At 38.8% G+C, this 14,058-nt stretch overlaps 1 protein-coding gene across 3 annotated transcripts in view; it reads right to left on the bottom strand.

The window, feature by feature from the left end:
* The window catches only part of ADGRB1 (adhesion G protein-coupled receptor B1), a 198,265-nt gene that overhangs the window by 19,385 nt on the left and 164,822 nt on the right, over nt 1–14,058 (bottom strand). For 2 of the 3 annotated variants that reach the window (XM_042870068.1, XM_042870067.1), the window contains exons 26-28: nt 6,154–6,325; nt 5,081–5,176; nt 1,864–1,903 (exon numbers count right to left, since the gene is read on the bottom strand). In XM_042870068.1, the coding sequence (XP_042726002.1) occupies nt 1,864–1,903; nt 5,081–5,176; nt 6,154–6,325 (308 nt within the window). Of the gene's footprint in view, nt 1–1,848; nt 1,904–5,080; nt 5,177–6,153; nt 6,326–14,058 lie in introns of all 3 variants that reach the window. The other variant, XM_042870069.1, reaches the window with a different exon arrangement.

Genomic DNA, 14,058 nt, shown 5'->3' with positions numbered 1-14,058 from the left:
GCCTAAGAATTCCAATGATGCACCATATAGAGAAGTCCCCAAAATAGTGACTGTTACTAATTAGTTAGTTTGATGCAAACTAATATTATCAGAGGATGATTATCTCTTCAGGCAGACATCAACAAAGACACAAACAGTAGGGATGTAAGGGAGGGAGCAGAGGAAGGGAGATCTAGGTTTTTAGCGAGCTATTAATCAAGGGTCTTCTGCCTTTTGTCTAGGAAGCTCAATTTGATAGCAAAAAATTCTTCAAGAAAGGCTCTGTTGTAGGAGTATGGAGTCTGCCTTGATTTTCAGCACAAAGTGTGCTGAGCATGCATTCAAATCATATCTGGTCTCATGAGCATGCCTTTTGCACATGGCATTTTGGAAGCAAAGTCTTCAGTGTCAGAAAACAGGGAGGAAGATAGATGAGATGAGAGAGTCAGCTAGAAATACAATTAGGGAGTATGAGACAGAGAAATAGAGAAAAAAATGGAGCGACCCTGAAAAAAAGATAAATGGACAGAAAGAGACCATGAAATAAGATATCACAATGATAAGTGAGATAAATATACTATGACTATGATAGGCACAGGGAGAGGGAGTGAGGCTGAGAGAAAAAGAGAAGAAGATAAATAAGATATAGATAGAATATTAGATAGATAAATGATAGTGACAGTGATAGACAATACACAGAAACACAACGACAAGGATAAATGCTGACAGAGATAGAAATACATAAATAACAGGTACAGCAAGACAGACAGCTGAGGACAGAGATAAATAAGTGACTGCAAGATATATACGGAGAGATGCAAGATAAATACATCAGAAGCAGATATATAAATGATGGATTAGATAAAATAAAAGATATAGACATATAGGGAAGGAAGAAGGGAAGAAAGGGAAGGAAGAAGGGAAAGAAGGAAAGAAGAAAAAGGAAAAAAGAAAGGAAGAAAGGGCAATAAAGAGAGTAATACAGAGAAAGAGAAAAAAGAACTGTACACACAGTATGTACTGTCCTTGGCTAAGGAAGATCCTGGTTTGGAAGATGTGAATTATGTGCAAATGCCAAGCGAGCTGGTATTTCTCTTGCTTGGGAAAAGAGAAATCTGGGAAGGTAAATGAAAACCTAAATATCTACCAAAGGGAAAAATGATAATAACAATACAAAATCTCAGCCAAATGCTCAGGCATGCCAGGAGCAGGAGAGGACAAAATCTGCAGAGACAAACAGACAGCAAAGGAGACTTCAGAAGATGCAGACGCCCCTTTGGGATGGGTATTATTGGAGAAAGGCAAAATCTGCCCATGCAGATCTTCAGAATGTGTGTGACTGAACACACAGGAGAAAAGTGCAGGCAAAGAAGGAGAGACCTGACCCACCTCCATATATACAGGCAGCTTACAACTGCACCAGAAATGTGCATGGGGCCAGTGGGAATGTTGGGAAGGCTCTCCAGGTTCCTGACCTCAAAAATACCTTCTGAGCACAGAGCTACCTGAGGCTGCCCCTGATCAGCAGGTGTTAAAGCAAAGAAGGATCACACTTGGAAGAGATGGAGCCCATCTCTTCTTCCTTGATTCTCTTCTCTGCCACTGTGTTACAAGGACCATGGGTAAGAAGTAGTACTTCAGAGCTAAGTTTTTATCTTAGCTAAATGGTCAAGAGATCTGTGGGGGAATGGGGCAAGCAAAGTATACGGGAAAATCAGGGGAACTGCTTTCTTTCAGCCAGGGTTAAGAGTAAAGGCAGGCAGCCCACACATGCACATGCAAGCCACTATGACACACACAGATAGAGTAGAAAGGAAAAAAGATATGGCCTAGTTCAATCCCCAAACCAGGTCACTTGTTGATTCTCACCTGTGATGTGCTCACCTGATCTACAAGCCATATCCACATCCTTCTCAAAATCGGTCTGAAAGACAGAGAACACAGAAGATGTGGTCAAAAGGAGGTGGTGGGGAAAAGCATCTGGAAAATGCAAAAAGTTCTTTAATTCAAGAATCAGACATAATCAGTGCTGGAAGAGTGGAGGAGAGACAATTTGCTTAGTCTTTGAAACAAGTCAAACAGAGTGTTATTTTTTCCAAATGTGGCTCTCAGAACTTAGACATTGGTAGAGCAGTAACACTGCTTTCAGCTGGGTTCTTCTCACCCAAAAGCTAATTCCTGGGTTGCCAAATTTTGTGCAGATTCCTCATAAAGTATGGACAAATTCTTGTCCTGATCTGTCTTGGACATTTCTCCCCACACTTAAGTGGATTCTCCTCCACCAGCAGAAAAGGTCTGTAAAAACCATCCACAAGACATAAACATTTCAATATTATCAGGCTTCCAGAAGAGATGGTTATGGAATTATCTTAGCTTTTTTACTGCTTATTTATTAGTAATTTTTTTGGAACATAAAATGAATTTGATGGGAATAAAAGATAAATAACATCAGACAAATATTAAAATGGGCAAGTGGGATGACACAGAAAAATGTTATCATATGTTGATGACAAAGTTCCAGAAAAAATGTAACTGAACAACCTGCACTAGCTCAAGCCATAAGAAAATAAAGGAAAAGTGTATATTTAATACCTGCCAACAAGATTTTGTGGAAAACCATTTACTCAGCTAAGCTTTTTTTAATACACTGAGAAGATTTTGAGATTACCAGAAAAGGTAACGCTAAAAATGCTGTCCTGCAAAGACTTGGGTTTCTTGAAGGCCAGATTCTGAGAGAAAAAGAAAGTCTACCTCCTGTGAAAGAAAGGATGGGCAAATCGGGGAGAGTACAGAGAGGTTGCTAGAATATGCAGGGAGAAAATTAAAAAAGTAAAAGCCCAGCTTGAACTCAACCTGGCCACTGTTGTAGTAAAAGACAATATTTTTTTAGAAACATACTAACAGTAACAGGAGGGCTAAGGGAGAATCTTCATCCTCTCCTGGATGTGGTGGAAAACGTGATCACTGAGGATAATGAAAAGGCTGATGTTCTCAATGCCTTCTTTACATCTGTCATTAATAGTCAGACCAGTTATTTTCAGGGTACTCTATCCCCTGACCTGGAAGTCTGGGATAGGGAGCAGAATAAATTCCCCATGATTCAGGTGGAGGTAGTTAGAGACCTTCTACTCCATCCAGACTGTCACAAGTCCATGGGGCCAGATGGGATTCACAAGAGTGCTGAGGGAGTTGGTGGAGATGATTGTTAAGCCACTTTCTACCATTTATCAGCAGGGAGGTGATTGTTCCCCTGTACTCAGATCTGGTAAAGCCACACCTCATGTACGATGTTCAGTTTTGGACATCTCAGTCTAAGAAAAGCATCAAGGTTCTGGATGTTCAGAGAAGGGCAACAAAGCTGTTGAGATGACAGGAGCACAAGTCTTATGAGGTGCAGCTGAGGGAACTGGGATTATTTACTCTGGAGAAGTGGAGGCTCAGGGAAGACCTTATTGCCCTCTACAGCTCCCTGAAAGGAGGTTGTGGTGAGATAGGGGTCAGTCTCTTCTCCTGGATAAAAGTGATAGAATGAGAGGGAATGGCCTCAAGGTGCATTAGTTTTGATTTTAGAAAAAAGCCTACTTCTCTGAAAGAGTGGTCAGGCACTGGAACAGACTGCCCAGGGAAGTGTTTGAGCCACTGTCCTGGAAGTGTTCAAGAAACGTGGAGATGAGATACTTAGGAACATGGCAGTATTGGAGACTGGTGGGCAGTAGGACTTTTCCAGCTGTAATGATTCTGGGATTCTATGATTCTTTGGTTACAGCACAATTCAGTCACTGTAAAATAACAGTGTACCCCTCTAAAATATCAGTAGTGAGCCATCATTCATGTCTGGATTTGGGAGTTCTTTGTGCTTGGATATGAAGAAAGTGACTGTAAGCTCGCTACTTCTCAACGCGTCAAACTATAGTACAGAAATAAAAAAGCTAAGAACTTGTAGAATTTTGCAAGGTGGCTGATAAATGAAGGCAGAGAATTGTATAAAGGGACAAAAATCTGACACTTCAGAATATAGTGCTTGGGATGGTAACAATAGAATTACAAATTCGATGTCCACAATTTTAAATGATACTGAGTTTGAGGGGCATATAGAAAAGTATAGAAATAATTTGATGTCTTACAGAAGGAGAATAAAATAACTCAGTGTGTTAATTTATTGAAGGATATTATTGTCTATTATTGAAGGAGAAGATGTATGAGGCAAACAAGAGACTTTCTAACTACACATTAAAAGGCATAGAAAGAAGTCTGAAAACCTGAAGACTATGCATTTAAATAGGAAAAAATGCAGGTGTTTTAACAAACATTTATGATATGTGATAGGATACTACATGCCTTGATGTCTTGACCTAAAGATTGTGCTTTTGAAATTAGACCTCATATCCAAGCAGAAGCTACTTAGTTTAGGATAGGAGTGACTGCCAGAAATTAATGAGGTTGTGATATAGGTCTAATACTAACTGGATGTTTTCTTCACATCCTGAAAGTGATTGTCCAGATGTTGTTACTCCAATGTCAGAAATCAAATGTTTCTTGTAGAATCTACATTGTAACACCAGAGCAGATGTAAGATGATTCCTCACAGTTTATTATCCTACTGTCTTATCTAGATTGTTTGTAAAGGATTTACACAAAAGGACTGAGGTTTACAGTGCTTAAGCTTTATTCTCACTGAAGCAATGTAAACAAATATGCTTGAAAAAGCATCTTTATAATAATGACTATGATCCAAAACACTGTGTTTAAATCAATTAAACTGCTGCATCTCAGCTCCAGCTAGAATGAAGCAGTATGATGGAGATGAAAAGATCTGGGAGACTGAAGAGGTATATTTTCCCTTTGAGTTTTCTGGAAAAAGAATGATCTCACCAAAATGGATGCAAAACTTCGTGTGTAAGTTCTAGCCCCTGAATGTTATGATGAAAAGAGAGAGGACTTCTATGAAAGAGTCGGTGCTATTTTTGTTCAAGTGCAGGTTTAAAGGAAAAAGGAGTGTTTATTGCAAAATGTATGGTGGACAGAGCCCTTTGTTTATCAGTTAAGTGTTAAAAATGCCCATAGGTCTCTTAATAATAGACTAGATAGTGGTTTTCCCTACCATTAGTTGAGCATGTCCGTTCTGAAATGACCCCCCAGAGTCTCCATTGCCCTCTTCCTGGCGGTCTACTACTCGGCACTTCACAGCATCCTGAACCTGCAGGAAGGAGCAAATGGATTTTCACAAGTCAGAATCAGACAGAAGTACCAAAACAAATCAAATTCTTTTGACAGCAACAACAACAAATATAGCTTTGGTAGTTCACGCTACTTTTATGATGGATGCTATTACATAAATCATTCTATTTGTGTCTACAATGTCTGATTACAATCCTATATCAGCTGAAATATACATCTGATTCAAGACTCACTGAAATGAATGAAGAAGAAAAAAATGGAAGTAACTAAAATGGGAGTAAGATGCAGGCTCATAGTCATAATGCAATTAGTCGAAGCAACCTCAGCCAAGTTGGTAGTATAGTTCCATTGATTTCACTGGTCTGACATAAAGAATTAATTTGTTTTACTTGATTTAAAGGAGCTGTAAGAAGATAAAATGAATACTGAGAATAATAATAAAAAAAAGGTTCCCTGTCTGTTATTCATAAAAAATTATTCCTTTTCTTCCCTGATATACTTTACCATTTTAAGTCTCCACAGGGAGGCTGGAGAAAATTTACTCAATTTCCTCACTTGATTATTGCTCACATTACTTTCTAGCTCGAATATCTAGGTGCTATTTGCCAACACATAAACATTCTGTTAACCTTGGTGCAAGTTGCCTTTCTCAAAATCAAATAAGAAAATAAGGTTCCATATTTGGAGGTGTGTAAACATTCTGGAAACATTAATGTTCAACAAGCCAAGACTGATATCTCAGTTGGATGAAATGGTAGGTTAAGAATGTCCTCCAAATTACATTCCACAGTACACTCAGCATAGCAACCACTGATTCATTCTCGCTTGCATTCCATCTTTTGACTGATAACAGCATGGTCACTTATTTGGTCACTGCCTACAGGAATGCAAAAGCTCATAGGATTAGAGAAGTTACCAGGCTGATTAGCCTTTTTTCAGATATTTTCTATTGTAAGTACGTTGGTTATATAAAAGAGAAAATGTCATTGTGCTCACCTCCCTCCTAAGGATACAATGGACCATCACAATGACAAAGCCTTCCAATGAGTCGAAGACAGCAAAAAGGATCTGGAAGAGCGCTGACCGCCGATCTGTGATTGCCAGAACTGCAGACATCCAGGTGAGAGCCAGGAGTGGCAGGACCACACAGGAGCTCCAAAGGGATGCCCTGTTAAGGGAGAGGAAAAGAGAATTCAGCCCCACTTCAGCCCCACTTGATCCCATGTGGGATGCTAATTCAGCCTCCTGATCCCATGGGGCTTCAGAAGACTTTTCCAGCAAATGCATACTTGTGCTAGGTGTCTTCTGAGCCCCAGAAGCAGGAAGATGCTTTGCACACTCACACTACCAAAACAGGTGACACACATTTCCATGGGAGGGACTACTAGCCAATGGTGCAGTCATGCATAAAACTTGAGGTGGGGAGGAAGGATGCAGATACCTCACTCCTCCCCTCATGCCCTTCCCACTCTATGTCACTAGACCACAATGATGACATTTCCCAAGGAGAGGAGACAAAATACAGTCACTGTAGGTTGCCAGGGGGAAGGGGAACAGTTGCAGCAGAGGCTGGTTTGTCACGATGGCTGTCAGTACTCAGGCTACAGACACTTGGACTTCCACAGCACATGGAAGACACCAACAAGTGGGGACGTGTCACAGTTTCAAGTAACTAAAACAGACAAGCATTGAGCTGATGTGAAGAATGGCATTTTGCTGTTACTCCCTTTCTCTGTAGCTGACGGTCCCTACAATTCTACATCTGTGAACATCAGGAAATGTAACTCAGATAACTCTGAATCTTTTCATTTTCTTGTGTGATCTCCTTATCTGAATGCACTGAAAAAAACCTGCAGTTGCTTCTACCTTTAGCAAGGGTTGGAAATAATAGTTACTGGGGGGAAATGCTGGGTTAAAATCCTTCGAGATTTTGCAATTGTTAATGCACGAGAGAGAAAACTTTCTGCAAGGTTAGTACTGCCATGTGAACATCCACCTTTTTTTATGACTAATGGCTTTACAAATGAGAAAGCAGCTTTGTTTCCATGGACGATTCAGCCACTCAGTTATCTCACCAAAATAACTTTAACAGCAAGTTATGGAGATTCTAGGCCACCTATTGTTGTATATGTTTGGTGCAGCAAGAGTATCAGGAGAATTTATTTGTGGTCTTATACCAAACAAACAGAAGTCGGCCTATGCACCAAGCAGGTAACAAGTTGAACTTCAGGATTTCCTGAGTAGAAAACCTCAGCCTATTTACTAACAAATATATACAGGCAACACAATAAATTACAGGACGTGTATTGTGACACACAGTTTACAGTAGGTACATGGAGCTTGCTTACCATTTTCTGATATGTGATCAAGATTTTAATGTTTACTTGCTGGTTATCCAGGTATCACTCTCATGAACCTCAGTGAGAGTTCTACCTGAGCAAAGTTGGAGCTTGGACATGGACATGAGCATCAGGACATAATGTCACGGCTTCAGTTACAGGGTTTTTCAAGGACTGTTACATCTGTTCTGCTGTAATGACCACATACTAGAGCAACGGGTTATTTTTGTAATCATAATGATGCTTTGATTGCAGATATTTCTACAAACTGTTCAGGTTCAGATGTGCTCCTTTTAATCATTGTGATTTCCCTACAGGAGCAATTAAATGGCATAGACTGTTTTCTACTAAACTAAGCCTTATGAGGCTTCCTTCTAAGATAAGGGCCACGTTATAATGTAGATATAATTTTATATAGGATAAACTAAACCTTTATGTCTGATAGGAACTATAATTTTAATGCATAATTAAAAAAAAAAAAAAAAGGAACCAGCAGCCAAAGACAAGTCTCAACCAAACAACTGCCAAGCAGATGATTTAATTCCACTTCTCTCCTAACCCACTGAAATGTGTCTCATTATACTGAAGTAACTGAAATCTCTCATTGCTTTCATTTGCAACGGTGCATTAATAAAATTGGCAAAGCAGTAAGTGCAGTAAAAGTCAAAGGTGCAAAAAAGCTAAATGAAAAGATGAGGTTTGCTCCATAACAGCTGCTCTAGATGTGACTTTAGTGCACCTGCCAACCATACCTGAGAGTGGATTTGATCCCTGCATATGTGCCTGAACCAGAGATCTATAATCGCATTGGGTTTCAAGATTCAAGATGCTACCAGCAACATGGATGCAATTATTCCTTAACTATGAAGGGAACCCTTCAGAGCCCCTGCTGTTTTTACGCTGGACTCAATGAGTCTTTTCCAGCCCTACATTCTGGGTTCCACATTGAGGTGGACTTCATCATGGCTTCCAACATAAGCAAACTTAATACCAGCACTGCCTTCTTCACACTTCCAACTCAGTGATGGCAACAATATTATGCCAGATATTCAGTTGGTGTAAATCAGAATTTTTTCAACTGAGTCAGCTTCTGTCTTACATCACCTAAGATTACAGTCTGACTTTCTGTCTTCTCTGTGATTCATCTTGCAGATACTTTCTTAACAATATTCTTCCCTTACAAATGTTAGTGAAATGTTCCTTGACATTTAATGCATAAAACTTTATTCTCAGGCAACAGATGGCAATGGGTCATTATATACTATATATAACTTACTCTAATTTAACTTTCAGAGCTTGGCTTAGATTTTGAAATATTAAATTAAAAAATAATAATAATAAAAAAAGGTTCCACTAAAAATTTCATATCAGGATTGAAATTTCTAAAGAAAACTCAGGGAAAGATAAATGGGTTTCTTGTGATTTGTACTTAATTCCACTTCTGTGAGCTGAATACATAGCAGAACTCATACTTCTGCCACTTTTCTGTTTGCCTCTTTGTAGGAGGCATCCTTAGAAGGTACAATAAAAATTTACAGGACCTAAGAAGCATCATGTTATAGTGCCACATGCTGTGAGATGAAGTGATGATTTATTGTGTAACAACACTCTGATTACTTAACAGCTCTTCATTATGGGTTATCTATGATCAATTAATCCAAGATTTTTATTGCCTGAGACAAAGGGCCAGTCCTTCTAGCTGTCAAATGAAGAAGACATTTATCCTACTGATTTATCCTGATTTATTGATTGCATACATGACAGCTCTAATTGTGAGTGACAAATATCAAGGGGATATCGTTACATTGCATTATGGAAGCATAATGCTGGCTTATTGCCTGATGACCACCATATGACAACATTACTCAGCAGTACTGCTGTAATATCACATTTTTCTACCCTACCACACTGTGTTACTGCTGCATTGCAGAGAAAGCGCATTATTTTGGGATATGGTCATGTCATGGCATGTTGTAACCAAGTATATTTACAAGGCTATGTAATAACATGGCCATGCATTAAAGTTTTCCACAGCTTTATCCATCTCAGCAAAGACTTAACCTCTAAACCCAGCTCTGGCAGAGAGCTGGTGATGGCCTCTGATCAATATAACAAAAACTAGATGTGGTTTTGTTCTTTATCTAACTGGCATCCTTGGGAGACTTCATCTTTGCAATAAATAAATAATAAATAAATAAATAGCAGGATATACTGATGGGAGTTAGAATAGCAAAGGAAAGAGCAAAAAGGGCTTTTAGAAATAAAGATCTACATGAAGATCTAAAGGCCTGTGCCCTGACAACGGTAGATGCAAGGGAGCACGATATGTGTTAACAATGATATAAAAGGCCATTATGGAAACGTAAGCGATCAATTCTTCTCATTACTCAAGGCTGATAGCACAGCCAGTACACAAAGTTTAAAAAAGAGAAGGAGGAAAAACAACTTTGTAACTCAGAAAGCAGATCCTGGAGAAGTTTTCGAGAAACTTCTTTTAACTCAATGTGTTTAGAACTAAGATAGGAAATCTGCGACTTACAAAGTGAGTCCCCATGTTGTTACCATGCATGGGGAGTTTAGAAACACAAGACATTATTTCTGTTTTCTCCAGAAGATGACTCTTCTATATCAGTTACTGTTATCTTCACAATATGACTAAGAATACAGAAGATCAAATGCCTCTGAAGGCAGGTAGGAAATGAAGTAGCTATGGCACACTTCTTGATTATTCATCCTTAATAAGGAAAATAGTTATTTGACAGTCCAAAAACCAATAGGGCCTGAGTATTGTCCACAGGTTAAGGATTCAATTTTGAATTCATTTAACTATGCAAACACTGCTGTTCCTGATGAACAGCCTCCTTTATAAAACCAGCCATGTACAAAAATATTGATTCACATGGAAGTGATTCACATGGAATCACAATACTGGAAAAAAAAAATATATATATAAATGTCCAAGACTTCTTGAAACAGCTTCGAGCCAAGGAAAAATGTAAATCCCTTAGATGGGAGATTTGATACAGTCAAATGGTGTAAGATGGATGATGCATGAAATTTATGAGAGCTCCATGATTTTGACAGACCCTTGCATGGATTGCTTGAAAGACCAATATGCTGTGCCAAGGCCATAGAACCAATCTCTTGCCTATATTCAAAATCTGAGTTTCTATATTTGCAATGCACTGTTTGGCAAGAATTCTATTATTCCTTCCTTCCTTCTTCCCCCTTCCTTCCTCCCTTCCTTCCAATAGCAATCCCTGGTATCTTCAGGGGCCGTCCACTTTCAGAGCAAATAGAAAGAAATCGTATGTCCTTGAAGTGCTCCTGTCTGAGATCAACACTGCTCATGAGTAGCAAAGACAAATGAATTATAAGGCAGTATTTCACAGACTGAAGCTACTGTACAGGTAACAATTAAAAGGAAAGAAAGATGGGAACAGAGTCTTCCAGTGGCAGTGCACAGCCTGGTTATTATCCGAAGAAGTCAGTAAGGAAAGCTTTATTTTAACCCACAGATGTCAAGCTTGGCTTATGTTTAACAGGCCACAGACATCCACAATTTTCCTTTTATCATTTCCCTAGTCAAGAAATTGCATAATTTCCAATGGATATTTTTTTCTCTTCTGTCACGATTGCTACCAGCTCTACCACTAGGGTTTACCATGTTTTCACTTAGTTACAGGTTCTTTCTCTGACCCTTCTCTCTTAGACACAGATATTATCATGAAGAGCTGCTGAGAACCTCTCTGATTTTTTCAAGAAATTGGACAGAAGTTATATTCTTTCACTTCATGCTATCTCAGGGATGAGTCTATGAAACCTATGGGAGGTGAGTGGGAAAGTGCATGGGGAGCCTCAGAAGGAATGTGTCAGGAACATCCCTGATTTACTCTCCACCAATCAACTATGGCTAATTCAACATCAGAGAGGAGCTAGGAATCCTCACTGCATCTAGTTTATAGTACGAGATTTCAAAATGGAATGGGAAACTGGCCCAAGGTTTGAGTCAAGGCCAGCAGAATGGTAGCAGTGACGTGAAGTGAAGCATAGTCAAGGCTTTGCCTTATTGATAACCTTGTTTATGATAGACTTGGAGGAAGAAGAACAGTTCAACTTCAGAATGAAGGGGAGAAAAAAGGTCAGTTGAGAGATGAGTTTACTAATTAAAGTATAGCTCCTTTTGCAAGTATAATAGCATGGGATGTTTCAGCTGTATTGGCATTAACTCTCTAGAGGTATTCTATCTACTGCAAAAAGAAAATATATATTCTTTTACATGGGTCCTCTAACCTCTACCAAACTACCTGAATCACAAAAGCAGGACAAGTAGGAGATCTGGATTTCATATCTCCTTTTTTTTCTAAGTTGACGATGAATCAGAATGTATGACTTACGAAAAACCAATGTCAGGCAATAGGGAAGAAGGATTTGAGACTGCTTTACTTTTTAAATGAATTTACTATGAACTGAAAGCAGTTAACTTTTTTAATAATAAGGCTTCTGCTGGTTTAGCATTCCTCTGCAGTCACAGGAAACCAAAATGCAGTGACCTGCTAATTCCAGACTCGTGGTATGCACATCTGGACCAGTGCCATCTCAGCATCTCAGCTGGGCACTGTTGCAAAAGGTAAATGAACAAGTGTGGCAGTGAAAAAATAAATAGGAATTTTTTAGGTTTTTTTTGGGAATAATAAATAAATAGGAATTTGTTTAGGTTTTGCTTCTCATAGAAATTGTTACGTCTTAAGTGAGGTGATGGCAAATTTTCTTTCTAATAACAATTTATGATTTTTCAGAAATATGTATCTTTCCCTAACCTGCTTTGGATTTTCTAGAAACAGCTGTTTTCAAGAAATAATAATAATAATAATAATAATAATAATAATAATAATAATAATAAATAAACGGAGAGAAATCCTCACGTTTTGATTTGTTTCACATTTCTGCATTTTGAGATTTGGCTCTCAACTGCCAATATTTTTGTTAGCTTAATTAAAGCCAGGATTTTTAGAAATTGAAAATGTATGAAATTGTTGCACACATTTTATAGGCATTACTGTAAACATTAAAATAAAAATATAGCATTGAAAGGATGTAAATAACATAATTTCAGAAAGGGAATGAGGAAAGACAAATCTTTCCTCATTGCTCTCCCTCCTACCTTAACCTCTGGGAGAAAAGCCAACAATATAAATAGCAACAACTTCTCCAGCAGAACAAACCCCTGACATTTTCATAATTTAATTTTTTTTTACTAACTCCAGTTGCATCTAGGAAGAGATTTAACAGCATTTGACTTTCATAACACAGAGCCATGAAACACTTTCAGATTTTGAGAACTAATTCCAAGTGCTTTTAAGGGTACAAAAGAGAGACAGTCAACAGTTATCAAATCAGAAATGCAGCCCTGTGAGGTATTAAACTTAACTCTAGCCGTTTAGAAGAGAAAAACACCAAACACCAATAGATGCTTCACCTCACTGAAATCATCTTCAGTGCTCTGCAGTCTCACTGGAGTGAAAAACTCAAGCATATGCTGAAGGTAAACTAGCCCCATTCTATCTATAAAATTAACAGAAACGAGAATTTTTAGTCTGTAACTTAAGGAACTAAATTGAATCGGGGCAAGAAATATCTACCCAGTCCCTTTGTCTTCCATGGGCTGCTCACATGCTTCAATCTAGGCATGTCATAGAGTGCTTTTGAGGATCCAGCCCATCAGCTTTTGCTTCAAGGACACTGAATAAGCCCTACACTACTCATGGCCCACAGAATGAGGTCAAGGAGAGGTGGGGATATAGGGAAGTGGGCAGGGACATGGGGAGAGAAAACAAACAGGAACTGGTGAGGGAGGGGGGAAATGAATGAGGGAAATAATAATAAAAATAAAAGAAAGTGGAAAGAAAGAAAGAAAAGAAGTTGAAATTAGAGGAACTAACATGGCGTTACTGGTGGCTGTGGCCGAAACTTCAGCAGAAGAAACTACTCCACACTTGGAACATTTGAGCGTCATGCCGTAAAGGGGCACTGCCATCTGACTGCAATTAAAACCAAAAGACTGAAACAAAACAAAACACTTTGCTCATGAACACAAACGTACAAAGGAAAGGGAAAGAGAAGCCAAAAAGAAAGAAAGAACAAAGGAAAGAAAGAAGAAAGGGAACCAACCAACCATACCCAGTTTGAAAAGAAAAATGAAAGGCAGGAATAAAATTCTCTCATCTGTATCACTCCAGATGCAGGTAATGGGAAAATGTATGACTCGGAGGCATTGTTGGTGCCGCTGGAGAGGGTGGAACTGTGTTGGTGAAAGTTTTACCAGATTCAGGGTGTCTCTCTCTGGCACCCATGGAAGAGAAACCAGTACTGCTCTCCCAATCTTCACTTTCTTCTTTTTTTTTTTTTTTTTTTTTTTTTTCTTTGAGAAATTGCTCTTTTCCCTCTTGGCCTTTTTGCTCCAAAACAAAAAACGGTGGCAGGGTTGTACAGTAGAAGGCAAGAAGTAGGGCTGTGGGGACTACTTAGCTTGTTTCCCAAAAGATAACATGTTTCCTCCAGT

Source organism: Lagopus leucura, unplaced genomic scaffold (assembly GCF_019238085.1).
Source record: "Lagopus leucura isolate 7727_CA_CO unplaced genomic scaffold, USGS_WTPT01 Super-Scaffold_100002, whole genome shotgun sequence".
Lineage (NCBI taxonomy): Eukaryota > Metazoa > Chordata > Aves > Galliformes > Phasianidae > Lagopus > Lagopus leucura.
Note: the sequence above shows the minus strand (reverse complement) of the source record. Positions and strands in the feature narration are given on the sequence as shown.